At 44.7% G+C, this 27,122-nt stretch overlaps 1 protein-coding gene and 1 long non-coding RNA gene across 5 annotated transcripts in view; one reads left to right on the top strand and one right to left on the bottom strand.

The window, feature by feature from the left end:
• Nucleotides 1–1,042: 1,042 nt before the first annotated feature.
• Nucleotides 1,043–27,122, bottom strand: part of Zfp169 (zinc finger protein 169) — a 32,182-nt gene continuing 6,102 nt past the window's right edge. The window contains exons 3-5 of one of the 2 annotated variants that reach the window (XM_087590481.1): nt 21,346–21,472; nt 16,296–16,385; nt 1,043–9,150 (exon numbers count right to left, since the gene is read on the bottom strand). In XM_087590481.1, coding sequence (XP_087446607.1) covers nt 7,208–9,150; nt 16,296–16,385; nt 21,346–21,472 — 2,160 coding nt within the window. In that variant the 3' untranslated portion in view covers nt 1,043–7,207. 2 annotated transcript variants of the gene reach the window in all.
• On the top strand, nt 9,103–25,705 carry LOC148000033 (uncharacterized). Of its 3 annotated transcripts, none has more exons than XR_015641142.1 (4): nt 9,103–9,193; nt 16,928–17,098; nt 25,133–25,222; nt 25,330–25,705. It is a non-coding gene; the product is annotated as an uncharacterized LOC148000033 (long non-coding RNA). The 3 variants fall into 3 exon arrangements; XR_015641140.1 differs by having other exon boundaries at nt 16,928–17,154; XR_015641141.1 differs by having other exon boundaries at nt 16,928–17,154; nt 25,354–25,704.

Raw genomic sequence — 27,122 nt, 5'->3', positions numbered from 1 at the left:
TGTATATTTAATTTTACAAAATATTTAGGAAGAAACATTTTCAAATTTAGAGCACTGATCCATTTGAAATCTCTATTATGTGAGGAATGATTGCAAGTGGCTAGCCAGGTCCTATTTAGTAATCTTTAGCACAGTATAATCTGAATTTCACCTTTCTCGAATATACTTTTTAAAATTGAGCCCAGCCTTACTACTATGTTACATGAGCTCTTCATACGATAAATCTTTAGAGGGTATTTCCATATTGAGAAGGGAGAGCCCTCCTGAAGCACCTCTGAGCAATGATTCTGTAGCAATTTATACGTTACCTGTTAAATCTTTCCATAGGAATTATAAGATTGACTTGTAGCCTGTATCAACACACACACACACACACACACACACACACACACACACACACACACCCCACTGGAACTCTTGTCAGATTGGATATTATGAATTATAGTTTGTGAGACATGTCCATCACCTGAGCTATTCTAAGGGAATATACCTTTTTGTTTGTTGACTTCCTTGTTCCTATATATATTTGTAGAGTTTTCCTTACTGACCTAGAATATTCTGTATTGTCACTCCTAAATATTTTGTCTTAATCTACTGTTACCAAAATTGAAGAAACCAATCAATTGGGTAACATGATTCCCTTGTGAAAATTATTACCACACAATCCAGTTAATAACAGTTATTTGGGGTGCTGGGGTTGCAGCTCAACTGTGGGATTGTTTGCCAGCATACTCGAGATCCTGGCTTCAATCCTCAGCACTGCAGAAACAAAAGCAAGCAAACATTTTGTGTTTGGAGGTGTTAGGATCCAGGCTTATTGAATTCCAGTTCAGACACAGCACTGAAGAATATATGGTTTGATGGGTCCTTTTCCCTTTCCAAAGTTGAGTAGCTGTAGGTGCATGACTCTTTCCACGACACTCTAGTGTTTATTTCTTATGGTTTCCTATCAACCCAAGCAAGTCTTGTTATGTTGCATCACCAAGATCGTGTAGTTTCATATTTATCTAGGGTGCTATAGCAAAAAGAAGCGCAAACCAGATTTTGTTTTTTCTGTTTTTAATATCTCCATTTTCAGTGAGTGGACAAAAAACAAAAAACAAACAAACAAACAAACAAACAAAAAGATTTGTATTTACGGTACAGCCCGGGGCAGTTTAAGAGCATGTACTGCTCTTCCAGAAGACTCCAAGTTCTCAGTGCTCACTCTAGGCAGTTCACAACTGTTTATACCTCCACTTTGGGGGCTCCAACGCTCGCTTCGGGCCTCCATATATACACACAACACACACACACACACACACACAGACGGGGAGAGAGAGCGAGAGCGAGAGCGAGATATCTTAAAAAAACAGGAGTGTACAGCAGTGTGATGAAGGATAATTAATACTGAAGACTTTTACAAGTGCCATATGGGAACTTGCCACTTTAGAAGCTTCCTAAGATACATCGTTGGCTATTAAACACTTCAGTGCCGGACATGCGGACATGGGTTACCGGGAGTTGTTGCTCAGTGAGGTAGCATAGACACCACCCCATCAAAAAGATAACGGTTATTTTCTTTGTTCTTGGCTATTCAGAACTTGGTAGTAGGACCCCATTGCTGACCCCAGCTACCTGTGTCACAGAACGGAGAAATTAAACTGGTACAGATATGGAAGTTTCACCCCTCCTGGATAGGATTCATAATGCTAGAAAGTTCTACCCACACTATCAGGGGAGAGAAATCACCCTTACCTATTCGTGAACCCTGCAAGCTGCCATACGGACTGACCAGATAAGATATGAGTGTGTGGCATGAGTGTTCTTAAAGCCCATTCTATGAGATGGGAACCCGTGTCCGGTACCATTAGCTGGGTCAAAAACGTGTCATTGGCTAAGTCACTGGCCCCAGGGGAGAACCCACTACTCCTAAGCTGCTAAATGGACCCAGCGATGAACTTTTAGCCCCTGATCTCTCATCATTACAACTATGTATTAGTGCGTCTCTCAACCCTCACAGAGAATCGTCTTTGTAGTAGGTAGAAATTAATATAGAGACCCACATGAAAGAGGGTGGCGGAGATGATAAGAGTCAAGAGAGAGGATACATCTGGAGCAAATCATTTGCCAGACATGACAATACAGCCGCACACAGTGAACTCACAGCCATGGAACTGAGTGCACGAGACTTTACACAAGACCATCCATGGGGAAAGGGCTAAAGAAAGTCCCACCTCTGAGGAGTTACTGTCAACTGCTGGCTAGTGGGAGAGGGTGTGGGTCCTGGGAGCCTACTCTTGCTCCAGTAGATGGTCCGACATTCATGCAGGCAGCACTAACGGATTCAATGGGTGTGATGATTTGAATGAGAAGCGCACTCTACTATCTTGGGCATTTGAATGCTTGGTCCCCATTTGTTAGTGCTGTTTGGGGAGGTTTGGGAGGTCCAGCCTTGATAGAAGAGTATGTAGCTGGGGATGAGCTTTGAGAGTAAAGAGCCTCTCTTTATTGTGCTGTATCCTCCATGCCTGTAGTAAAGGAGGTGCTCTCAGCATCCTGCCCCAGCACCACCATGCTTTGTCTTGTTACCACGCCTCTACCGCGCCATCAACTCTTAATCCCTGTGGAGCCACAACTCAAACTCTCTTCCATAAGTTCCAGTCAACGGTGGTGTCTTAGCACAGCAAAACTAAAATTGCGGCCGTTAAATTTTGAGACAGACAGCATGAAAAGTTGGGAAGGAAAACTTGCGAGATAGGTGGGGAACTAGAGGGGTGGGGAGGGGACGTGGATTTGATCAAAATGGCTGAAGTGATAGACATGCTAGTGTCCGTTTCTCAGGTGAAACTTTAAACCCTTGATGTGAGATGCTTCCACACCACGAACATACATGTACACACATGCATGTCCACACACATGTCACTTTCAGTTGAGGCAGCTTGAGAAGCTGAGGTAAAAGGCCTTTGAAGTAAATTTGTTAAGGTGGCCCCATCCCCAGGTGTCCTAGCCACCCCTGCTCAGGCTGACCAGATTATCACTCAAGGCTGGACATCTCCAGGTACATGGTGGGGCCAGTGATACCCGTTTACCAATTTTGCACCCATTTCCAAGACTCTGACTCCTTTAGACCGAAATCCCTTTTGTTTCATTCTGGGGAAACCTCCTGAGCCAGTAAATGTTCCAAGTCCTAGGGAGACTGATCCTACGGTGAATATGGGACATCAAAAGGACCGGGCTAGGGCAAATCCTAGAGTATTTGTCATGATTAGGAGCATTTGGGCTCTAAACCTTGGAGAAAATAGACAAGGAGAGCATTGTCTTGGACTAGATGTCAAATTGAGTGACCTCAGATCCTTAACTCCTGGCTGGAGGACAAAAGAAGTTTGTGACTGAAGCGGGTGACACACCTTGGGCTGGACACTGGAACAAGGACACAGGTAAACAAGATAAGCCTTTGGGGTGCACACGAGGTAAAAACAAATGCCAGGTAGGGTGGTGGTAGCACTTGCCTTGAATCCCAACACTCAGGAGGGAGAGGCAGGTGGACCTCCAAGTTTAGGACAGCCTGGTGTACCTAGTGAGATCTAGGACAGAGAGAATCCCTGTCTCACAGAAAAACAAAAACAACAAAAAGCCCTTCTGTGTGTGTTAGGGAGACTGAGTATGTGGCTTGTAGCCCTCTAGTCATGGACACTGGAGAACCTTCTGAACAAGAGAGGTTCAAAACGGTATTACTCACTTTAAAGAGGCAGACTCCAGAATAAAGGGGCAGCATAAATCCTCCCTGACTCCCAAGAGGTTCAACCCCCCCCCCGGAATTCTCCACAATAGATCACGATGCAGTCCATACCTGGGTGTGCAGCTTTGCAGAGAACCAGTTTATTTAAAGTTAAGATAGAGAGTGCCGCTGCATAAAAGCATCTATCGACGACCTCATGGTGGATGAGAAATGAAACTTTCCTTCCTCCCCATCAGAAAAGCAGGGCATTTACTAGTTAGTGGTTTCTGTTGCCTTACCGCTGCAGAAAAGAAAATGGTTGAGAACACCTCTTGTGGCTGGGGTGGCTAGTCATGATTTTGGGGATGTAGCAAGAATACTGTTGTGTTGAACTGTGTCCTGCTTCGCGCTCAGTTCATAGGTTAGAGCTCTGATGGTTTGACCGTCTTTGCAGAACATTTAAAGAAGTCCAGGAGTATTTAAGGTCTGGGCCTGATCCAATATGAACCGTCCTTAAAAGCCTGGAAGGGTTGGGCACGGTCACACATACTTGTAAACCCAGCATTGGGGAGAACAGGTAAGAGCCAGGTTCAAGGCCAGTCTTGGCTACACGGTCAGGTGAGGGCCTACCTGTGCTATATGAGACACTGTCTCAGAAAAAATAAATGATCAGAAGGTATGGGACTGTGGGGAAGAAGAGGAAAAGGCAAGTGAAGGAACCAGCAAAGTACTGTGGTAACCCTAACTAATACAGACTTTAGAACCAAGCGTGACGTATTCTCATAACCTCAAAATGTGTTAGTGTCTTGGAGCTGTATGATAAGTAGAGGCTAGACCCCGTTTGAGGGTGCACGTGTGACGTGATTCTGATGAGCTCTCTAGCAGTAATCGGGTACTCCTAGCTTAAAAACTGGTATCCTGTAGTGGGAATTCTGGACTCTTGGTGTCTTTAGCAAACACAGAAATATGTCTCCGTTTTAATCCCAGGTGTGGGATATGGGGCTCCCACAGCAGCTGACTATGATTTGCCTTCTGTCCTAGCAGAGGCATGGCTTTGGCAGCTATGGAGAGCTTCTACAGTTGCATCATGTTTGGAATTCCCGGAATCCTTCAGAGGTATATAAATGCTAGCGTCCCGAGAGGTGGGGTTGGTGGTCATCCAGGGGGATTGGTTGCAGTAGTTGTACTTAAACAGAAATTATAGAGACAGATCTCTCTCTCTCTCTCTCTCTCTCTCTCTCTCTCTCTCTCTCCCCCCCCCCACCAGCCCATCCTTCTTTCTCTCCTATCTAATGATAGGAGGTAAAACTGGGGGATAAAGGTTAGGAAAGAAAAACCCCAAAGTAGAAAAGACCAGCTCCAGTATTCTTGCTATACAGTGACAAGGAACCTGGCTGGATTGAATTCTAGTGTTTTACAGAATGGAGTGTTTGTCGTTATGGATCAGGTCTGGAGTGTACTTAGGGTACACGTGCCACAGCTCGCGTTGGAGGTCACAGGATAGTGACCTACTGTGGAGTTGGGTCACTTCTTCTACATGGATTCCAGGGACCAAACTCGGGTCCTCGGACTTCTGTGCCGTCTTGATGCCCCCAAATGGAGGGATTTTAAATCGTAGAAATCAGAGGAGATTCCTACATAGGTGATCAGAGTGTAGCCTTATGTGCCGTCACTGTATCCAGCAAAACACGAGGACAGAGATAAACTGAGGAAATTGATGAGCAAAAATTTGGGAAATTCTCCCCTTATTCACACTGTAAAACAAACAAACCACAAAAGTTGTGTGTTTGGAGGAAATGGGAGATGGCTGGAAACCATTTTCAACAGAGGCTAGCATGAGTGTGAACCAGCACCAGTGTGAACCAGAGCTCGTCAGCCATCTCTTCCAACCCTGGGAGACGGAGAGAGATTGGGGCAAAAGGAAGACAGACTTTGGGACTTCGGAGATTCTACAGAAAAGATCAGTGGAGCTCCGAGCCATGTGTTGTTCGTCCTCAGGGAAAGGGAGGAGCAATTCGTGCTGTTCACCCCTTTAATCCCAGCACTCAGCAGACACAGTCAAGTGGATCTCTGGGTTTGAGGCCAGCCTGGTCTACATATTGAGTTCCTGGACAGCCAGGGCTACATAACAGAGAGTCCCTGTCTCAAAACACCAAAAGGAAAAAAGAAGGGAGGGAGGGAGGGGAAGGGAAAAGAGAAGAAAAGAGGAGAGGAGAGGAGAGGAGAGGAGAGGAGAGGAGAGGAGAGGAGAGGAGAGAAGAGAAGAGAAGAGAAGAGAAGAGAAGAGAAGAGAAGAGAAGAGAAGAGAAGAGGAAGAGAAAGAGAAAGAGAAAGAGAAAGAAAAGGAAAATGTGGTTCTAAACCCTGGCCAGGCCCAGAGAGATCAGGACTGGAGTGAGGTCAAATGCATGAAGCTGTTATTCAGGGCTGGGGAAACGATACTGCCTGCCAGCCCTGCGAGCCAGGGGACAGAACATTGGGTCAATATTGTTCTTGAGACTTAAGGTCCCAGAGAATTTGCCTTGCTAGGTTTGTGCTCAACACTGGGACCCATCACTTCTCAGGCCTTTCTGGTGTTTCCCTTTGGGAATAGGAACATCCAACCTGTATCTGTCTGGTCGCTGGATTTTTGGAGGAAGCAAATCCCATATTTGATTTCACAGGATTGTGAACTGGGATGATATGCTCACCCACGCCTGATTTAGAGATTTTGCGTTAGAGATTTTCAGTTTAGAGCTGATACTGAAATGAGCTAAGGATCTGAGGTCTGAGGATGCCTGGAATCCTATCCCCACAGTGTAAATACTGATGCCTCACCTCTTGTGTGATGTGACTTGGAGGCAGGACATTTACTCAAGATTAAACAAGGTCATCTGGATGTGGTCCAGGATGAGAGGCACCAGGAAAGTATATACAGGAGGGATGGACCTGTAGGTGCACAGCACATCAGGAAGCCATCCACCCGCTACGGGGAGGTGTGGCTACAGCAACACCTGAGCCGGTTTGACAGAGGACTTCTAGGCTCCATATATACAGCAGAGTAAATTTCTTTTGCCTAAGCTGTACGGTCCGGGGTATTTTGTTAGGAAGCCCTAGAAAACTAACACATACTATTAACCAAAGATAATAAACAATAAACCAATGATTTCATGAACAAGCAAGGACTTTTCCCCTACTCTATTTCCAGGAACATTCACTAGTGATTTCTGCCAGCTCCCTGATCCTGGGGAAAGGAAACAACAGGTCAGGCAAACACCTCTCAGGCTAGGAGCCGATGGCCCACACTTGGGTCTTCCTAAGTCTGTGGAGGTGAAACGTCCAGCTGAAGCCACGCCCACGATCCCTGCACTTAAGGGCTTCTTGCCAGAGTAGGTCTGCTGATGTCTGATGAGGGCAGAGTTAAAGCCAAAGGCTTCTCTACCAACTGGACTGAGTCCTCTAGTCAGACGTGAGGTGTGGCATCCCATCCACTCCCTACCCACATAAGCTGTTTACAAAAAGCCTCTTCTACTTGGAGTGTGTCCTCTGGTGTCTGGTGAGAAGTGACTTAAAACCAAAAGCACGCCCGCACTGGGAGCACAGGTAAGGCTTCTCCCCTGTATGGCTCCTCTGGTGCCCAATGAGGTTGAACTTTTGGCTAAAAGCCTTGCCACACTCGGTGCATACATAGGGCTTCTCCCCCGTGTGTGTCTTCTGGTGTCTGATGAAGAGAGACTTAAACTCAAAGGCTCGTCCACACTCAGGGCACTTGTAAGGTTTCTCCTCTCCGTGGGTCCTCTGGTGTCTAATGAGAGAGACCTTCTTTCCAAATGCTCGCCCACACTCTGCGCAGAGGAACGGCTTCTCCCCTGTGTGAATCCTCTGGTGCCTAACGAGGTTGAACTTCTGCCTGAAACGCTGGCCACACTGGGGACAGGCATAGGGCTTTTCCCCTGTATGCGTCTTCTGGTGCCCAATGAGGTTGAACTTCTGGCTAAACCCCCTACCACACTGAGGACACACATAAGGCTTCTCCCCTGTGTGTATCTTCTGGTGTCTTGTGAGGAGTGATTTAAACTCAAAGGTTCGTCCACACTCGGGGCACTGGTAAGGCTTCTCCCACCCTGCGTGGGTCCTCTGGTGTCGGATGAGCGTGGCCTTCTTTACAAATGCACGCCCACACTCAGGACACAGAAAAGGTAACTCCCCTGCATGAATCCTCTGATGCCCAATGAGGTTGAACTTCTGGCTAAACCCCCTACCGCACTGGGGGCACACATAGGGCTTCTCCCCGGTGTGTGTCTTCCGGTGTCTGGTGAGGAGCGACTTAAACTCAAAGGCTCGTCCACACTCGGGGCACAGGAAAGGTTTTACCTCTGTATGAATCCTCTGGTGCCTAATGAGGTTGACCTTCTGGGTGAAACTCCAGCCACACTGGCGACACACGTAAGGCTTCTCCCCTGTGTGTGTCTTCTGATGTCTCATGAGCGTACCCTTTTGGCCAAAGCGTTGCCCGCAATCGGGGCAAACGTGTGGTTTCTCCCCGGAGTGGGTGATCTGATGAGTGAGAAGCCTGGAGAGCAGCCTGAAGCCACGCCCACACACTGAGCATATGAAGGGGTTGTCACCAGAGTGTGACCACCGGTGTTGCAGTAGTGAGGCCTTCCGGCAAAAGCCCCTCCCACACTCAGGGCACACGAAGGGCTTTTTATCCAGGTGAGTCCGCTGGTGGAGGAGGAGGTCTATCTTCTGGCGGAAGCCACGCCCACACTCCGGACATACAAGGGGTCTCTCTCCAGAGTGAATAATCTTCTTGTGGCTGTTGAGGGACGATACATACATGAAGCCTCGCCCACACTCCCCACACACGTGTGGCTTCTCTCCCGAGTGTTTCCTCTGATGGACAGTGAGAGAAGCCTTCTGAGTAAACTGGTGCCCACACTCCGAGCACGAGTAAGGCTTCTCCCCTCCGTCCATTCTCTGGAGCTTCATGAGGTCCGAACTCTGGCAAAAGCCCCCTCCACAGTCAGGATATACGTGATGCTTCTGAGGGCTGAACAGGTTTGTGACATCATTAAGCCCTAGTGGAAACGCTCCTTGTATGACGGCTCCAGATGCTGACTCATCGGGTCCCTTCAACACCGGGACTGCCTCCTCAGGGGCCAGGCCAAGGTCTGTTTGCTTACTGTCGCCTTCTGCCCAGTATGCCATCTGACCTTGACATGGGCTAAAGAACGTCTTCAGAATCCTTGTTGGACTCGTCCTCTCCAACAGAGCATCACTGTTGTCTCTCTCTTCACCTCCTCCATTGCTAGAACAGCCTGGAGCTTCTGACTGGAAGTTGCCCCCTTCTGGTGGGCTTGGGAAAGTCTGAGAGGGAGATCCATTCAGCACACACACTCTGAGGACTTCTGGACTAGCAAAGGATATCGGGCAGGAGAGACCGGCCTCTAATTCTGTCCTGGGTTCTGCTTGAGAGAAAGCAGTGGTCAGAATCACAGAGGTGCCTTGTGGGTAAGGAACATTTCCCCAACAGTGATTCCTCAGATGTTCACAACAAACACTCCCTTTACAGGTCTATCTTCCATACTCTACTGCAAATGGCCTTCCCACGGCTCTGAGAGGAAAACTAAAACACTGAAAAGCATTATGGGTGATGTCTGCTCTGCACGATATTACAATTAGACTAGGACGTGAACATCCACGGATACTTGCTTTTACTCAATCGGGTAGTACAAATTTCTTCAGTGGTTTTCTTTGCTCTATAAGGAAGTGACTAAGTCTCAAGCCGTCCCCCACCTGGCAGTACTAAACAATGTAAAGAGGTCCATATGTGTTATTCAGCTGAATGCTCCCTCACCCATATGCAAACCAGGAAAAGAACCTGGGACTCTCATCAGAAAATGGGGATTCAGCAGTGAAGTAGGATCTGCCAGGGTCCCTGCCTACGAGTCCTTAAAAAAAATCTCATTCTTGTGACCTAATTAATCCAAGAGTCTCTTGGATTTTCTTAAACGTTCCCCTCTAATAACAGGACTTGCCTGGGAGATGTCAAGTCAATATACCTGTCCCACTGCAACTGGTTCTTACCTACTTGGAGCTGATCATAAAAAAAAAAATCTGACAAGCTCTGACTGAGGCCTCAGAATGACCTCCCTGATTCCTGCAGGCTGATACAAAGGGAGACATATTTCATGAAGTATCTGCGACAGGTCTGCCAACTGTTTATAGATGGCTGTTGGACCACAGTCAATTATTAGTGTCCCACTTACTGCTCCTTTCACACTGAAGAGGAGTCCTTACAATAAGAAAGACATCCATGAAGTCCAGAGTGAGAACTGTAGAACATTTCATGAATAACTACTGACTCCTAAGTGCCAAGTCCGTGGTTTTCTCCTATGAAAACTCAATACACTCGCTTTCTGGGTGTCCCTGCAAGTTGAACACACTTCCCGACAACGACTAATGCCTTTCCTCATGGCCTTCCAAACGGTGAGAATTCGGGACTTCATACCCAGATCAGGTCATTAAAGGTCCTACTGTGGTCAGTTTCTCATCAGGAAATGTGTTCTAGTTCAGCTCACTAAACTCTGATTTCCTCTGGTAAGCCAGTTTACCGGTATCAACTCGACTCTTGGCAGTTGTCTGCATATCTAACATCAACTACTCACAGCTCGTAATAGAGCACATGTTTGGCATATACAAGGCCCTGGGTTGAATATTTAGCCATCAAACAACACACACACACACACACACACACACACACACACACACACACACACACACACACACTCTTTCTGTAATTCCAGAGAGTATACACTGCTGGCTACTTGCCTGTGATTTGAAAGGAAGGAAGGAATACCTGTGTTTTGCCTTATCAATATCCCCACTTGATCATAAATACTAATCATGTTTACCATACATCTTTTTGCATATCTTCAGCAGCAGGGGAACTGTTGTGTGTCTTATGTTAATGGGGTGACTGATCTAAGCATGGTAACCCCTGCCCTTACAGGAGAGGTGTGGCTTCTAATGAAAATATTTACCCTCATAGTACACTTGGCAGTGTGGTAGTGTGGCAAATTTAAACTGGAAACAACTGAGTTTGCCTTCTTTAACATCAGTGACTCTCATCCCATCAAACACAGGCCTGAATAGGACTAATGACTGATCTTCCCCCAGTAAGGGAATGCTTCTCCTGAGGACTTTCCCGATTAGAAATAGTTCCTCAATTTCCCAACTCAAGCAAAAGCTTTGGCGTACAAGCCTCTGTGCTGGACCTGCAGCATTCCTTGCAGAGCTCCAGCCTGCTGGCTGCAAATCCTGAGGCTTGTCAGCCTCCGAAACTGTGTGAACTAATTTCCCACGTTAGGAACACCTCCACCCTACTGGTACCACTGCTGTCTTTCTGAAGAAAAACAGATTTTTGGTACCAACAGGTAGATGTTTCAGTCACATAGAAAAATGTGGCAGAGGCTTCAGAACTGGTGACAGAGGCTAGGAGAGTTGTGATATGCACGCTAAAAAGAGCCTAGATTGCCAGGAAAGGGAGTGTTGGTAGGAAACATGGAAAACGAGTTTCTGAACTGTACTCCAGTATTTGTGGAAGAGTAGGGCTCATGCACAGTGAAATATTTAGCTGAGATCCCTATGCAAAGTATCACAGATGCAGCTCGACTGACCTCACTACTTAATGGAAAATGCAAGAAGTTCACTGAATGACTAAGGAAACTTCTCGGCTTCTGCATATCGGGAAGACGGGGAAGCTTGTTTTGAGGCAAACACTCCAGGGTATCACTAGACAGCCTTCTGTGGCCATATAATCACCTACAACTGCAACCGCCATGGGTTGACTATGGCACCAGAAGCCAGTTGGGACCGAAGGAGACCAGGAAACTAGGAAAGAGTGAGGGAGGGCTGCCATACTTCTCAGACTCTAAAGCTCTAGATATGCGTTTTCAATAGTGCAGGAATTCTAAGTTGGGGTTTTTCATCGTGGCACCTTCCAACACGTATGTCATCACCACCACCACCACCCCCCATTGCTCACTCCCACACTATCTCCCTAACCCTCTCTAGCTGGTCCTTCCTTATGACTTCTGCTTTCTTATCACATCTATTCCGTTACCTTCTCTAGTCCCCAGTCGTGTAACAGTTCTATTTTTAGTTTCTCCAGGACCTGCCATACTGGTTCCCATCGAGGCTGCATTCGCTATATTCCCGCCGGCACTGTGGAGCGGCTCCTTTCCCCCACATCCTCATTAGAACTTAGAGGTTTTTGTTTTCCTGATGATGACCATTCTGATGGGGGTGAAATGGAATCTCAGAGCAGCTCTAATTGGCAGCTCCCTGGTGGCTGAAGATGTTGAACCCCTCCTCACACGTTCACCGCTCACGTGCATTTCTTAAGAATTGTCTACTCACTAATTTGGTTTGGTATTTCACTTTTATTTTAGTAGAGCTATTTTGATGTAAACGTGCACTGTGCTTCAAAAAAAAAAAGTGGTGACCCCCAAATCAAATCAATGTCACTTCCACAACGGAGGCAAAGTCCACAAACCATGGGAGCAAGCGGACCTCCACACTGGCTTCAAGGGGAGGGGGACCATAGTGGTTCTGAGAAGGCATTCTCCTCCCAGCTGATGGCATGGGATGGGGCTTGGCAGAATTCTGGAAATGGAACCCCTGGTGGGGGACCTGGCCATTGGCCCTGTGAGCCTGGGGGCAGAGCAAGTCCAAGAGGATTATTTGCGAGCCTTAAGAACTACTGGTTTTTGTCTTCTTAGTTTGTGGCTGACTTGGTGCCTATTACCTCTCTCTTCCTTCTGTTAATGGTAGAGCAGAAATATTCTAAACCTGACACACAAGGCAGAAAAGAAAAGCCCATAGAGGGATGGTACCCCAGTATTCCTTATCGACATTTTACCTCCTGAAGTGCAAAGAACCATTGTTTAGGTCCCATTATCTTCTATGTTCTTATTTACCATACTTCCTTAAGAAATTGTAGTTAAGGTAAAAACTTGATTTAATCGTCAATATAACTGCAAAAATCTTAGTCATAAAGGACACTCTACTGTAGAGCCATATTTGTACTCTTAAAACCCTTTTCCTTCTTTCTAATGCCCTTGCTCCACAACTTCTCTTTTTAATGGTTTGTTGTTGTTGTTGTTGTTGTTGTTGTTGTGATTTGGGGGTTTGGTTGGTTGGTTGGGTTTTGGTACTGGGGATGAGAGCAAGATCAGCTCTTTTATTATTTCCTTCTCTTTGAAGAATTTCCTTACCCATAGTTTAACATATGTGTCACAAACTTTATTTCTATTAGTGGCAAAGAATCACTTTCATTTCTCAGGGATAGTTTTGCTGGGTATAAAATTTACAATCCCCTCCCCCCACAAAATTTTTTTTACAATCCTTTCAGTACTTGAGAAAAATCCCTGCCGTGTCCTCATTGGCCCAGTTAGTTCACATGAAAAATCCTCTATAGGCAAGGCATTTCCCTCCCCACGCCCCACTGGCTGCCTTCCAGGTCTTTCCCCTCTTTTTAGTGTTCAGAATTGTAGTTATCATGTGTCTTAGTGTTTATGCATAGATGTTTATTTAATGTTTCTATGGCTTCTTGTATCTGTATGTTTATCTTTTAGTAAGTTTTCAACCATGAGTTTCTCAAATATTTTTCAGTATCCTTTCTGGGTTCTGATGACATAAGTGCTGTTTCTTGTTCTTATCCCAGAAGTCTCTAAAACCATTCTTTTTCAAGCTATTTCCTTTCTTTGTTCAGGTTTATAATATTTAATTGTTCTGGAATCAAGTTCATTGATTCCACTTGGATGTAGTGGTGCATGTATTTAATCCCACCACGCGGGAAGCTGAGCAGGTGGACCCTATGAGAACAAGGCCAGATAGGGCTACAGAGTGTGACCCTGTCTTAAAACAGAAAACAAATTCACTGATTCCATCCTATCACTCCAACTCTATTAGCTAAGCCCATCCAATGAGTTCATGTTTTCTGTTGCATATTTCAGTAACACAACTATAGATTTATTTTTATGTAAAATATTTCTTTGCAGATATTTTTATACTCTTTTATTTCAAGAGTACATGTAGTAGGTTGAAAATCCTTGGGACACTTATTTATTCAGTCCTAGGGACTGAACCTGAGGCCTTGGACATGCTAGGCAAATGCTCTATCGGTGAACTATGTCCCTTTTATTATGAAGGTCTCACAGTTGTTCAGGTTGGCCTTGAACTCTCTCTGTAACCAGGCTGCCATTCTTGACATTCTCCTACCTCAGCCAGGTGCTAAATTTACAGTCCTGCATCCACCAGGCCCTGAACGATAATTCTAATCTCTGATCCCCACCACCTCATCTGCCATATGTCACCGTCATCTTCAAGCTTTAATGTTCTGGCTCTTGGTATGAAGGGTGGTATTTTTTTTTTTAATTCTATGCTGAATTGCCTTTCAAGCTAATAGACCTTGGGCCCTATTTAAATGACATTTTAAAGAAATATGCACCCTATTTATGACCAACACTCAGATACAAGTCAGTAATTAAGTACATCATGACTTATCAATATGAAGTAGTTCTACTCGCCAACAAAAAGTGAATTATTGGTGTATCGCCCGTGGATAAAATTCTAAGTAATTATGCTAAGTAGAGAAGACAGTTACAACCTGGGTGCATCAATTTACATACATTCTAGAAAATTCAGACAAATCAATAATCAGGAAAAACGGGTTAGGAAGGAGGGGATATATTGGCAGCCGATGGCTTCTTGGGAAGGGTGGATAGGTTTCCTTTAAGGCGAGGCCCTGGTTAGTCTACCAGTCTCAGACCCATGAACACACGAGCAAAAGAAAAGAGACTCATTGGGCTAATTTTTAAAAAGAAAGAAAGAGGAGGACATGAAGTTGGGAACTGTGTGGTGGAGGGGAGACCTGGGAGAAGTGAGGGGGTAGAAGTGAGGGTGAATATGAACAAAAGACATTGTGTGTGTACACGAAATTCTCAAAGAGGATTAATGGAATATTATTTATTCATAATAAATATTTATATGTAATAATATTTATTAATAATAAAGTATTTATTTTATTAATTTTCAAAAAATAATAAAATATACTTTTTACAAAAAGAAAGGAGAAGGAGGAGGTTAGAAAACAGAAGTGTGGTAAGGTATATGGAATGCTTGGGAATGATGGATAACCTATTTCAGTTGTAACAAAGTTCATTGATCTTCACTTTTAATATAGTTTACCTTAAAAACATCCCTTACTTCTTAATACCTCATACCTTAACAGCATTTTATATTACATGTTAATATACCTCATGCAGTATCCTTTCCTACAAAGTCCAAGTTTTGTATAAAGCATAACATCCCTCCACATTGTTTATTTACAGGGAAAAAATAAAATAAGATCATGGTACTGCCCACCTTTAATCTCAGCGCACGGGAGGCTCAGGCAGGCAGAGCTCTGTGAGCACAAAGTTAACCTGGTCTACACAGGGAGTCCCGGGCCAGCCAGGGCTACAGGGTGAGAGCCTGTCTCAAAAAACGTTTTAAAATGTCAGTAAAAGTGGAGACAAATTCATTTAAGAAAAGATAAACCAGGCAGAAATTTACCTGGACATTCTAATAATCATATAAAATTAGTGTGGGTTGAATTAAAGACCTAAGTGTTTAGGGAAAATTCTACCACTGTGATCAATAACTGAACAAAAATTAACCACAGTGTGGACCAATGTCTAAAGCAGTCCGTCACTCCCAGAAGGGGACGGATCACGTGAGAAAATACTCCTAATAGCCACATAAAACCCCATGAGGTTCCAAAGAGGTGGGGAAATGGGGTCAGACAGTACCCCATGTTGGTAAGGATGTGTCAGAAGAATTCTCGCACTGCCACTGGCGCACGTGCTCTTACCTGCTTAGGACAGCGTGGCATTGCTCATCATTCAAAGCCACCCACGCCCGTGTATGGGCCAGCTATTTAGGGCCTCTCTGTGGTTCCTGCATCCTTCCACAGTGTCACACAAATGCAGAGTGACGTCGTCTAATTGACAGGGATTAGGGGTTGCGTACTATGAGTGGAGACGTCTACAAATGTGCAAAATAACGTGGTAGGAAGGCGCTTTGGGTGGGATGAGCAGGCAAAGGTAGCCATGGAATGTGAACAGCGAAGGAGGTCGGGAAGCTGGACAGTCTGAGAAGGAACAAGCCTGCCCCCTGGTGGACAGTGAGCTCCTAGCCCCACGCAAGGGCGGTCATATTGCTACACTTCTTCGCATTAACTAAACCATCATAAAGAAAGCAAAGCTGTGAGGATTCACAGGGCCGGTGTGATGTACAGCAGTCTCGGGGTCAAGAACAGAAACTGAAGAATGTTCAGCGGGAACAGCCTAGTCAGTCTCCAAGGATGCACACGGGGGAGATGGGGTGGGGGTGGGGAGTGACCTAGCAAGTGTGAGAGGGAGGGAGGGAGACAGTGCTACCCAGCCTTACCTGGAGCCCCGGGAGGCCTATAGGAGAGCTACTGTTAGCATGTCAGAGTGGGCCCCTTCCTTGTCTGGGGAGTCCCTCAATGCCTTGTATCCTCACCGGCCCAGAGGCTCCCTCTTACCTGGACAGAGGTCCAGAAGACATCCATCTCTCCAGGGCTCTGTTCCTTGTTCCAGCTGTGTGATGAGTTTCGGTTTGGGAAAAGCAATTCCTAGTCACGAGAAACAAACCCAAAGTGACCTTAGGCTAGCAGCTGAAGAGGCTACAACAGAACTCCAGGCCAACTTAGGAGATGCTAAACACCAAGAAGGGAGGTAGAGAGATGGGGAAAGAATATCAGAATACTGAGAAAGAATGAACAAGGACAGGGGAATCAAAAGCAGGGTAATCTGTTGGGCCCTACCTTGGGGTGTTTCCCTTCCCCCTCGCTGAGCCTTTTAGCCTGCTATAGCAAGAAGTTGTTTACACCCTTGGCAGCTGCTCTTGACCCCTGATTTGGGGCTGGGACTTTCCATGGCACCCTTCCCCCTCCACTGAGCCTTCCAACTTGTTGTTGTTAAGTTGTTTATGTCCCTGATTGAGCCAGGACTTTCCACCACACAGACTTTCCCTGTTTTCCTGGCTGGGGATTTTCACCTGCCTTGTTTTTCCCACGGCTTTTGCCTCAGGGTATATAAGGAGATCTCAGTAAAGCCTTGGTGGCACTCTCTGAAAACGGGTGACCCATGTACGTGTTTTCTTTCAATCCTGCAGACCTACGCCCGATATTCACACACTGGCAGCTCAGGTGCCGTCATCTGGAGGTCCCACCGAGACCGGGAAAGAGAGGACAACCTGACAGGATCGTTCCAAAAGATGGACCGGCAAGGAAGCGGAACGTATTGGGGACAAGCGGTGAACACGGGGCAAAGTAGAGCTACAAAGGTTTTGTCTTAGCGATGGGAACTACAAGTTCCTCGTTATTGGTCGTAGATCAGCTTGTAAGTTTACTCAAACAACAAGGTACTGGTATTAAGGTAAAGACAGCCCAAGATTTTTGTTAAAACTATAGAACAAGTCAGTCCTTGGTTTATAGCTAGTGGCAGTTTGAATATTCCGGATTGGAAACAGGTTAAAGGGGATTTACAGAAGGCCCTCCAAGATGGGGGGTCAGAGAGCATTCCAATTGCTACCTTTTCCTTATGGAGGTTAGTGAAGGACGCTTTACTTAGTGAAAATGAGAGGGTCAAAGAACAGGTGATGGAAATTGAAAGGACATTTGGAACTGCACAGGATGAACATACTAAGGAGTCAATTTGTAGGGACAGCAGTGACTGATTCAACTTCCTATGAGTCTGATGCAGATGAGGAGATAACATTGGAAAGGGAGACTGAGAAATTGGGAGAAAATGGTCCAGGAAAGGCCCCAGTAAGCATAATTCAGAAGGACCGCAGGAATTGAAAGTATGTGCAAAGAAAAATAAAGATTTGGGGTAGTGGTGAGTAAACCTTGTAAAAGGAGACAAGGTAATAACGATAAAATGTTTTTGTGCATGTGTTCTTTTAGAGTTATGCTAAAATCTAGAGAAGCAAAGTCAATTCTCATAGATGCTTTTAGTCTTTGGACCCTGACTAGAGACAGTTTACACCCTGGACAGGAGAAAGAATGGGGTTGAGAAAAACAGTCCTCGCGGACTCTCCACAGATGCTTTGTCAAGAGAAGGAAAATGAGCTTAAGCTTTTTAAGAGCTCTCCAAGGGACAGAAGGAAGGCAGGAGATGGTCCTGCCTCCTTGCTGCTATTGGAGAAGTGCTTATTTCTGGTTCTGGGTCCTTTAGGTAGGATATCTGGGTTCCTTTGGTGGGATGCCATCTAGTTTTTTCCTTGTATGTCTATTGTCTGTCCTTGGTGCACCAAGCTGTCCATGTATGTCAGTTTATGTCTGGGTTTTGCTTCTCGTTGCTTGAATGTTTTGTGTTTCGTGTTTAAAAGGAAAAAAATGGTTAAAACTTTAAATGCTGGTTGATTCACCCCTTGATGTAGTTTTAATTCCTTTCAAGAAAGGAACAAATAAATAAAAAGAAGTTTCAATTGGCTTTTGGAGCCCTGCATCTGTAACTAGGAGCCTAGGTCCGCTGGGGAAGCTCCCCAGGGGGCTGGCTAAATGTTTACACTAGCCGATCCTAAAGGCACCAGAAGCTTCACAGCTTCTATGGTAATGGAACTGATGGCTGTTTCTCTTAGAAAAATCTTTGACTGTGATTATTGGACTCAACAGGGGTGACAAGGTGCTTCTCTTAAAATCAGTTAGAACAGGTAAAATGGTGTTTGATCTAAATATTAAAGATATGTGTAGTCACTTCATTTTTTGTTTCTGATTAGTTTTAAATGTATAATATGCTCTACATGTCTTGGTTATAGTTTACTGGCTTTTAAGTTATTGGGTATGGTTAAAAATTTGTACAAACTGGAGTCATTCTAGACAACCCGTGGTATGAACCAACCCAGGGAAACAGGTCTAAATTGGAATAATATTTTAATATAATTCTTAACCTAGAAACCAGACTTATAAAGAATTTAGGGCAATGTCTCTTTGTTGAGAAATTAGAGCCCACACAATCGTTCGTTCATATGCAAGAATTGGCAGTCAAACTTTAAAGCATGAGGAATGGACTTGGTGTTTTGGAAAGACTGGATTTTGGAGAACAGATGGTTTGTTGGAGGTTGAGTTTTGCTTTCCAAAGTTATGGTTGTGCTGTGGTGTTACAAGGGAAACTTAAAGATTGTGGTTAAAGATTGCCAGTGTAGCCAAACATTGGCTGCAGTTTGCAGTTTGATCACAGACAGGCTCAAGATTCTAACTCACACATGTTTGTAATTAAGAAAAAAAAATCAAACAGGTGGAGATTGTTACAGGATTTACAAAAGGTTGATGAGGCTATGGAACTTCTAAGAGCATTACAGCCTGTTTGCTCACTCCAACTGCTATTTCAAGAAATAGATGTAGAATTATTATAGATTTAAAATATTGTTTTTATGGGCTGGAGAGATGGCTCAGCGGTTAAGAGCACTGCTGCTCTCCCAGAGGTCATGAGTTCAATTCTCAGCAACCACATGGTGGCTCTCCACCATCTGTAATGGGATCTGCTGCCCTCTTCTCGTGTCGGAAGACAGCAGCAGTGTTCTCACATACATAAAATAAAATAGACAAAAAAAAATATTGTTTTTATGTTCTTTCTTTACATCCTGGTGATTGTGAAAGATTTTCATTTAGTGAGCTTGCTTATAATTTTGGAGAGCCCATGAAATGATACCATTGGAAAGTTTTTCCTCAAGGAATCACTCTTGGCCCTACATCATGTAAAAACTTTTTTGTCACTGCTTCAATACAAGAAGCTAAGACTTTGAATCTTTCAGTGTATATTATTCATTATATAGACATTTTAATTTTACTACAAGCTTACGACGTGCTTTAAATTTTGGGGAGTAGCTGCTGCTCCAGAAAAGACTCAATATTTCTTTTCGATATTGGAGACTTTGGTCAATTAAGAGAAAATTTTCTGAAATCTGTGCCATGCGTGTTGGCACCCCCTTTCTTTTGGTTCAGAATGGGACTAAGGCAGTGTCAAGGAAGAGATTCTACCTTTACAGGTCCTATCCTACTGACCAGTTGCTGGGAACAGGAAGATTCTGCATGGATTGTTCGAGTTCCTGGTGTGATCCCCATACCCCTCTAGATGAAGGCTGATGCCCAGTGGTACTCTACAGGCATAAAAGAGACTTTGGCATTACTGCGACAGTCACTGCTGCCATCGCCACTTCAGCCATTGCTGCTGCAGTGGCCAGTGTGGCCATATCTCAGTTGGCAGCTGTCGTTGGGACTGTGGATACAGGATACATTCTGGAGAAGTCGCCACGGCATTGACTGTGCAGAATAGCGTTAATATTCAGATTCAGTTGGTCATTCCTTTTTTTTTTAAGATTTATTCATTTATTTTATATATAAGTACACTGTAGCTGTCTTCACACACACCAGAAGAGGGCATCGGATCTCTTTACATATGGTTGTGAGCCACCATGTGGTTGCTGGGAATTGAACTCAGGACCTCTGGAAGAGCAGTCGGTGCTCTTAACTGCTGAACCATCTCTCCAGCCCTCAGTTGGTCATTCTTAATGTCAACCAACAAATTGCTCTCAATTGGACTTCCTTTGGGGAACCCATATTATATCTTGTTCTACCTTTTATCATTCTGTGTGTAACCCCTGTTAAGGTCCTTAATAGCAACAAGGCTGTTGGATTTAAATGCTTATCTTCATTTCTCACTCTTAGCAGCTGCCCCTGGGCTGTTTTGAAGTACCAACAGATCCAGTCTCAGGCTGAAACCAAACAGGTTTGATTTTCATTGGCCAGGACTAATCCATTGGCCCAAATTAGGCTCAGTTTGTACGACAAGTAGTTAGCCAAAGACGGGCACCCTTCTGGGACCATACTCACCTAAGACAGAAACCCTGAGGCTGACAGGGTTTTCAGAGATGGGAAAGAGTTTTGGAACCCCAGATTGATCCTAAGATAAACGCTACTTAAAAAAAAATAAGAGGGGGAATTGTTGGGCCCTACCTTAGGGTTTTCCTTCCCCCTCGCTGAGCCTTTTAGCCTGCTATATAGCAAGAAGTTGTTTACATCCTTGGCAGCTGCTCTTGACCCCTGATTTGGGGCTGGGACTTTCCATGGCACCCTTCCCCCTCCACTGAGTCTTCCAACTTGTTGTTAAGAAGTTGTTTATGTCCCTGATTGGGCCCGGGACTTTCCACCACACAGACTTTTCCTGTTTTCCTGGCTGGGGATTTTCACCTGCCTTGTTGTTTTTCCACGGCTTTTGCCTCAGGGTATATAAGGAGATCTCAGTAAAGCCTTGGTAGCACTCTCTGAAAACGGGTGACCCATGTACGTGTTTTCTTTCAATCCCGCAGACCTACACCTGATACCCACACACTGGCAGCGCAGGCGCCATCAGTATTCATCCCTAGAAATACACTGTCAGTCATTGCATGTACAAGCACACAGGTGTGCAAGTGCACACACATTTCACTGCAAAACATGGGCCTTCTAAAGTAAAACAGGTGTTGGCTGCTACACAGGTGTTTAACATGCCCACAGATAAACTCCAAGACTTAAAACAGGGTGGCCTTACCCAGGGAGACCAGATGGCTATAGTTCTCCAGCATCACTTCCCTGTATAGGATCCTCTGAGCAGGACTCAACAGCTTCCATTCCGTCTGGCTGAAGGCCACGGCCACGTCATGAAAAGCCATTAATGCCTGTAACAAGAACACATCCATGCTCATGAAAGCCGCTCTGAACCTTACTGCTGTGTGTTGAAGACAATTTCCATATACAAACGCCAGTTCCACACATAGAACTCGGAAACGCTGGGTGTCCTGTTTTGCTCTAGGCATATACAAGACCTTCAAAAGCCACAGTTTTAACTAGTGTGGCTATATAGCAGGGTTTGAACTCAGGAAGACTAAATCCTCCTCCTTCATTCTCCATTTTACTTTACCCGAAGTGGTTCTTGCTATACTGTCCATGTTAGCTCAACTCCCAACTCTTACCACAGTGTTGTGGGTGGCTGGGATTAGATATGTACAACCACACAGTTGATAAATGTCACTTAAAGTTACTTTAGCTGTCTTAAATATCCTGTGTCTTCCCATACAAATTTTAGAGTAACCTTGCATATACCTACAGACAACAGAAACTTGTGTAACTTTACCAGAATTTGTTCACCTTGGGTTTCTATTGCTACAATCAAACACCATGTCCAAAAAAGCAAGTTAGGAAAGAAAGGGTTTATTTGGCTTACACTTCCACATCATAGTCCATCACTGAAAGAAGCCAAGGCAGGAAGTCAAGCAGAGCAGGAACCTGGAGGCAGAAACTGATGCAGAGGCCCTGAAGGAGTGCTGCTGCCTGGCTTGCTCCCTCTGGTTTGCTCAGCCTGCTTTCTTAACCCAGAACCACCAGCCCAGGGATGGTACCACCCACAGTGGGCTGGGCCTTCCCCAACCATCACCAAGAAAATGTTAGGTTTCCTTTTTCCAGTGGACACAAACCAAGCCAGCATACCATGTATTTCCATTCAGTGAGAACTGACCTCTTTATTATGTCAAATCTTCCAGTCTTTACTCTGTGTGTGTGTGTGTGTGTGTGTGTGTGTGTGTGTGTGTGTGTGTGTGTGTCTGGGGGGGAGAGGGAGGAGGAAGGGGGAGGAGAAGAGGAGAGGGAGAAGAAGGGGGAAAGGTGATTTCTTTTGCAAAATGTAATTTCCAGCATTAAGATCCTATAAGAACTTACTTTATACTACACTTCAGAATTTCTGTGCATATTACGTGTGTGTGATCTTGACTGCCTAGAATTTGGATGCACATCCACTGCTACAACACACAGGGCATGTGATACCGATATTCGTATACAACCTGGCTGAACTCACTCATGAACCTAAGAAGTTTTTCTGTTGAGTCCCTTGAGATTTTCTACAGGGACGATTGTGTCACATGGAAATAAGAACAGTTTTGGTTCTTAGTTTTTTTTACTCCCTTTCCTTGCTGCTTTTGCCCTAGTTAGAACTTTTGGCATTACATTGAGTGAGTGGAGAAAATAGACTGCCTACGATGATCCTCAATCTTAAGGGAAAAAAAGGAATTCAGTTCTTCACCATTAACATGCAAACATCAGGATAGCTATTATCAAAAATCAGGGAAACAGGTCAACAAAGGCTACAGAGAGCCAGGCAGAGATGCACACCTTTAATCCTAGCACTCAGAAGGCAGAGGCAGCAGGATCTCTGTGAGTTTGAGGCCAGCCTTGGCTACAGAGTAAGTTCCAGGACATCCAAGGATACAGGCAGAAGTTGTATCTCAAAAAAAAAAAAAAAAGTAAAAAGTATACAAAGAAATAGAAACTTTGCACACTCCTGGAAGGAACATAACATGAGACACTTCTACATGATAGTTTGATAGTAGGACAACAGCAACTCTGTAACACTGAAAGCACACATGAGAACATTGTAGAAAATGTCTCCAGCTGTATCCTCCAAGGCAGCTTAAGGGTGGGAACAACCCAGGTGGCTAACAACTGGTGACAGATGGACTGTAGCACACAACGACATGAAAAAGAAATTCTAACCTGTGTTTTCTAGACTAGGCTTTGAAAATATTACACCAAGTGAAATATGCCAATCACAAAGGGAGAGAGGCTATCCTTCTTTTACCTAAAGGATGGTGGTGATGGGTACACAGCCGTGATTGTACCTGATGAGGCTGAACTGTTCACATAAAACAGCAAAAATGATAAACTTTGGGGTTGGGGATTTAGCTCAGTGGTAGAGCGCTTGCCTAGGAAGCGCAAGGCCCTGGGTTCGGTCCCCAGCTCCGAAAAAAAAGAAAAGAAAAAAAAATGATAAACTTTATAGTGACACGGCACGGATTAATGCCCACAGCTTGACGAGAAGTGTCAGGTGTAGGTTTCAGAACATGATCGTCTTTAACCTTCTTCTGAACCGCACTTGTCTTGTTTGGGTATCAAGATATTGCTCCATAAAGGGAAGTTTAAAGGTGTCCCCTCCTCTTCTAGTTTTGGGAGGAAGGTGTCCTGCTGATGATTAGTGTGGTAGAATTCTAAAGTCACTGGCACTTTTATCTGGATTGAGTTGAACTTTGGATCACTTAGGTCCTGCTATCTAATCACAAGCATGGAAATCCTTTCTCCCATCCAAGGACTAAGCAGGCCTGACCCTGCTTAGCTTCCCCAAATCCTTCAGGGTGCCAGGACTGTAAGCAAAAGCCTTTCTACTTCTTGAAGTCTTTTTGTTTTTCCAGAAATGTTTTCATGAACAAATCTTTGGCTTCTTTGGTTACATTTATTTCCAAGAAATTTTTGGGTGCTATTTTGAAAGAATTGTTTCCTCTTTAATTATTCTCAAACACTGGTAAGACAGAGATAGAACTGGAGTGTGCGTGTTGGTTATGTGTACTGCAGATTTTATTACTCTGAGGAATTTGCTAATTCTAGTCATCTTTTTTCTGTGGAAATGTTATTTGACTCAGGATGGTTTAACCAAATGCCTGGGATTTTTCTTTCTCGTGGTGCTAGAAATCAATTGGAAGTGTTAATGCAGGGCTTCGTCTGTTCCCAAGACAGCATCTTGTAAACTCCTCAAGGGACAAACACCATCCTCATAAGGAAGAGGAGACAAAGGAAATATAAGGGGCCAAATTAGTTCCTCTTAGGCCCTTTATAGGGTGAGTCTTTCGTGCAAGTTCTGCCCCCATGATTTAATCTCCTACCCAAGATCCTATCTTGTTTCAACATATGACTCTTGGTGCAAACATATAGACTATGGAAAAGTACTGACGGTTTTAAGGCACTGCATCAGGTTTTGAGTGAAGAGATCATCTTACTCTTTCTTACCAATTTGGTATCTCACTGACCCGTATCGGCTTTCAGATAAGAAATCAGCTTAGTCACACACATTGATGATCTTTTGTGGGAAATGAGTCACTCTCACTTAACTGCTTCCAAAAGTTCTGTCTTTGGTTATTAAAGTCATGCCGTGGTGTTTTGTTTTGTTTTGAATGCTCATCTTATTTGGTGCTTGTGGGCTTCTTACATGTACAGATCTTTGTTCAAAGGCTTCCCCTCCTCCATGGATCTTTTCCTCCCTCCCCACTGTGAGCATCACTGTACCTAATGGTGCCTGGAGCGCTCTTTTTTTTTTTTTCTTTTGGTTCTTTTTTTCGGAGCTGGGGACCGAACCCAGGGCCTTGCGCTTCCTAGGTAAGCGCTCTACCACTGAGCTAAATCCCCAGCCCCGCCTGTAGCGCTCTTAAACTCTGGTTTTATTTACTTTCTCTTGCTTTTTTTTGTTTTTGCTTTGTTTCTTTTTTCTTTTTTTTTTTTTTTTTTTTTGTTGTCTTTAGAATGGACACCCTGCTGAACTATCTCCAGTCTTCAGTCTGTTGAACACCTTTGCTGAAACCTTCACTCCAGTCAGTATGCTTCGTAGCTCTGTAAGTAGTGGATTGTTTTTTTTTACAATGTTTCTTTATTGGATTCTCTGTTGGTTGAAACACTGTTGACTTGAACTCTTCTGGCTCTGGGTCTGTGGTTCCCTTAGCTCTTTATGCTGAGTTTCCTGCAGGTCACTGAGCAGACGGTCGCCGCGCCCTCTAGCCACGGAGCATCGGCTGTTCACTTCGAGAGTGTCTTCTAGTTTCGACTCCATCATTCTGCAGACACCGGTTCTGACTGCCTCTGTCAGCTCGATGGCTGGTGATGGGAAGGACCAAGACCTGGATTGCTTTTTTTTTTTTCCCTCCGGAGCTGGGGACCGAACCCAGGGCCTTGCGCTTGCTAGGCAAGCGCTCTACCACTGAGCTAAATCCCCAACCCCTGGATTGCTCTTTTATGACGTTTTTATTACGTGTTCTTCTTCAATTGAACCATTCCATTCACATGAGATCTCCACAACTAAATCCACACAGTACAGAGCCCATGAGTTGTCTCAGTTAATGTTCTATTGCCGTAAAGAGACACCACAACCAAGGCAGCTCTTAATAAGGACATTTAATGGGGCCGGCTTACAGGTTCAGAAGTTTAGTCCATTATTGTCAGGAGCGGGAAGCATGGTGGTACACAGACAGACATAGTGCTGGAGAGATAGCCAGATCTCCGTCCAGATCAGCAGGCAGCAGGGAGGGAGAGAGAAACTGGGCCCAGCTTGAGCATTTGAAACCTCAAAGCCCACCCACAGTGACACACTTCCTCCAGCAAAGCCACACCTACTCCAACGAACTCACAACCCCTATCCCTGTCAGGCAACACCACTACCTAATGACCAAGCATCCGAATCTATGCGGCTATGGGAGCCATTCCTACTCAAACCCCCACAGTGGTTAACAGAAGCTGGAAGAAGAGAGTATAGAGTAGAATAACTCCTGCGAGTACAGGATTTCTTTGGGAAGTGACGAAAACATTATGGTGGTGAAGGCCGTACAGTTGAATACACTAGGTGGCACGGAATTGCATATCTCTCATAGGTGAACTTTACAGCTATTTTATTTTCACGTGTATAAGTGTCTGCCTATATGTGTCTCTCTGCGCCACACGCATGCCTGGTGCAAAGTTCAGAAGAGGGGGTTGGATCCCCTGGAACAGAAGTTACTATAGTCATGACTAACCAAGCAAAATCCTCTGCAAGAACACAAGTGCTCTTAACCGCTGAGTCATCTCTCCAGTCCCCGTTTTTAACATTTAAAATCCCAATGCTGGGTCTTCTAATCAAATGGGAATCTTTGCAGTAATGGAGCCTGAAGTGAGGTTGTTTTGTTTTTGTTTTTTTTGTAAAACATATTATGGTTTTGCGGCAGACTTAAGATTCAACAGAGGGCTGTTAAATGACTTCTAATTAGCTGCTATTATGTATCTACCAGCCCTTTAATGCTATAATTCAACTTTCAAGCAAAATCCTTCATATATATGACATACATATATGTGTGTGTGTGTTTCAGATTTTTCTGTGAAATTCAGATCTGATACATAATACAGCAACTGAAAATACAATTTTAAAAAACACTGCTGATGAAGAACATTTCTCTAGGAGCCAGGTGTGGTGGGCCACACCTTTGATCCCAGCACTTGGTGGTGCATATGCATGCATGTGGCAGCCGGAGAAAACCCCGAGCTGTCATTTCTCAAGTGTTGTCCACCTTGGTGTTTGACACAAGGTCTGGCATTGGCCTAAGACTCATTAGATGAGTGAGGCTGCCCGGGGAAGTGAGCCCTAGGTCTCCCTATCTCTGCCTCCCCAGCACTGGGATCCAAGCTCGCACCACCACACGTGAACTGTTTTACAGTGTTTCAACATTTATTTGTGTTGGGATGCGATGCGTGTACGCCACTGCACACGTG

This window comes from Rattus norvegicus, chromosome 17, assembly GCF_021556685.1.
Source record: "Rattus norvegicus strain SHRSP/BbbUtx chromosome 17, alternate assembly SHRSP_T2T, whole genome shotgun sequence".
Lineage (NCBI taxonomy): Eukaryota > Metazoa > Chordata > Mammalia > Rodentia > Muridae > Rattus > Rattus norvegicus.
This window is presented reverse-complemented; position numbering and strand designations above follow the sequence as displayed.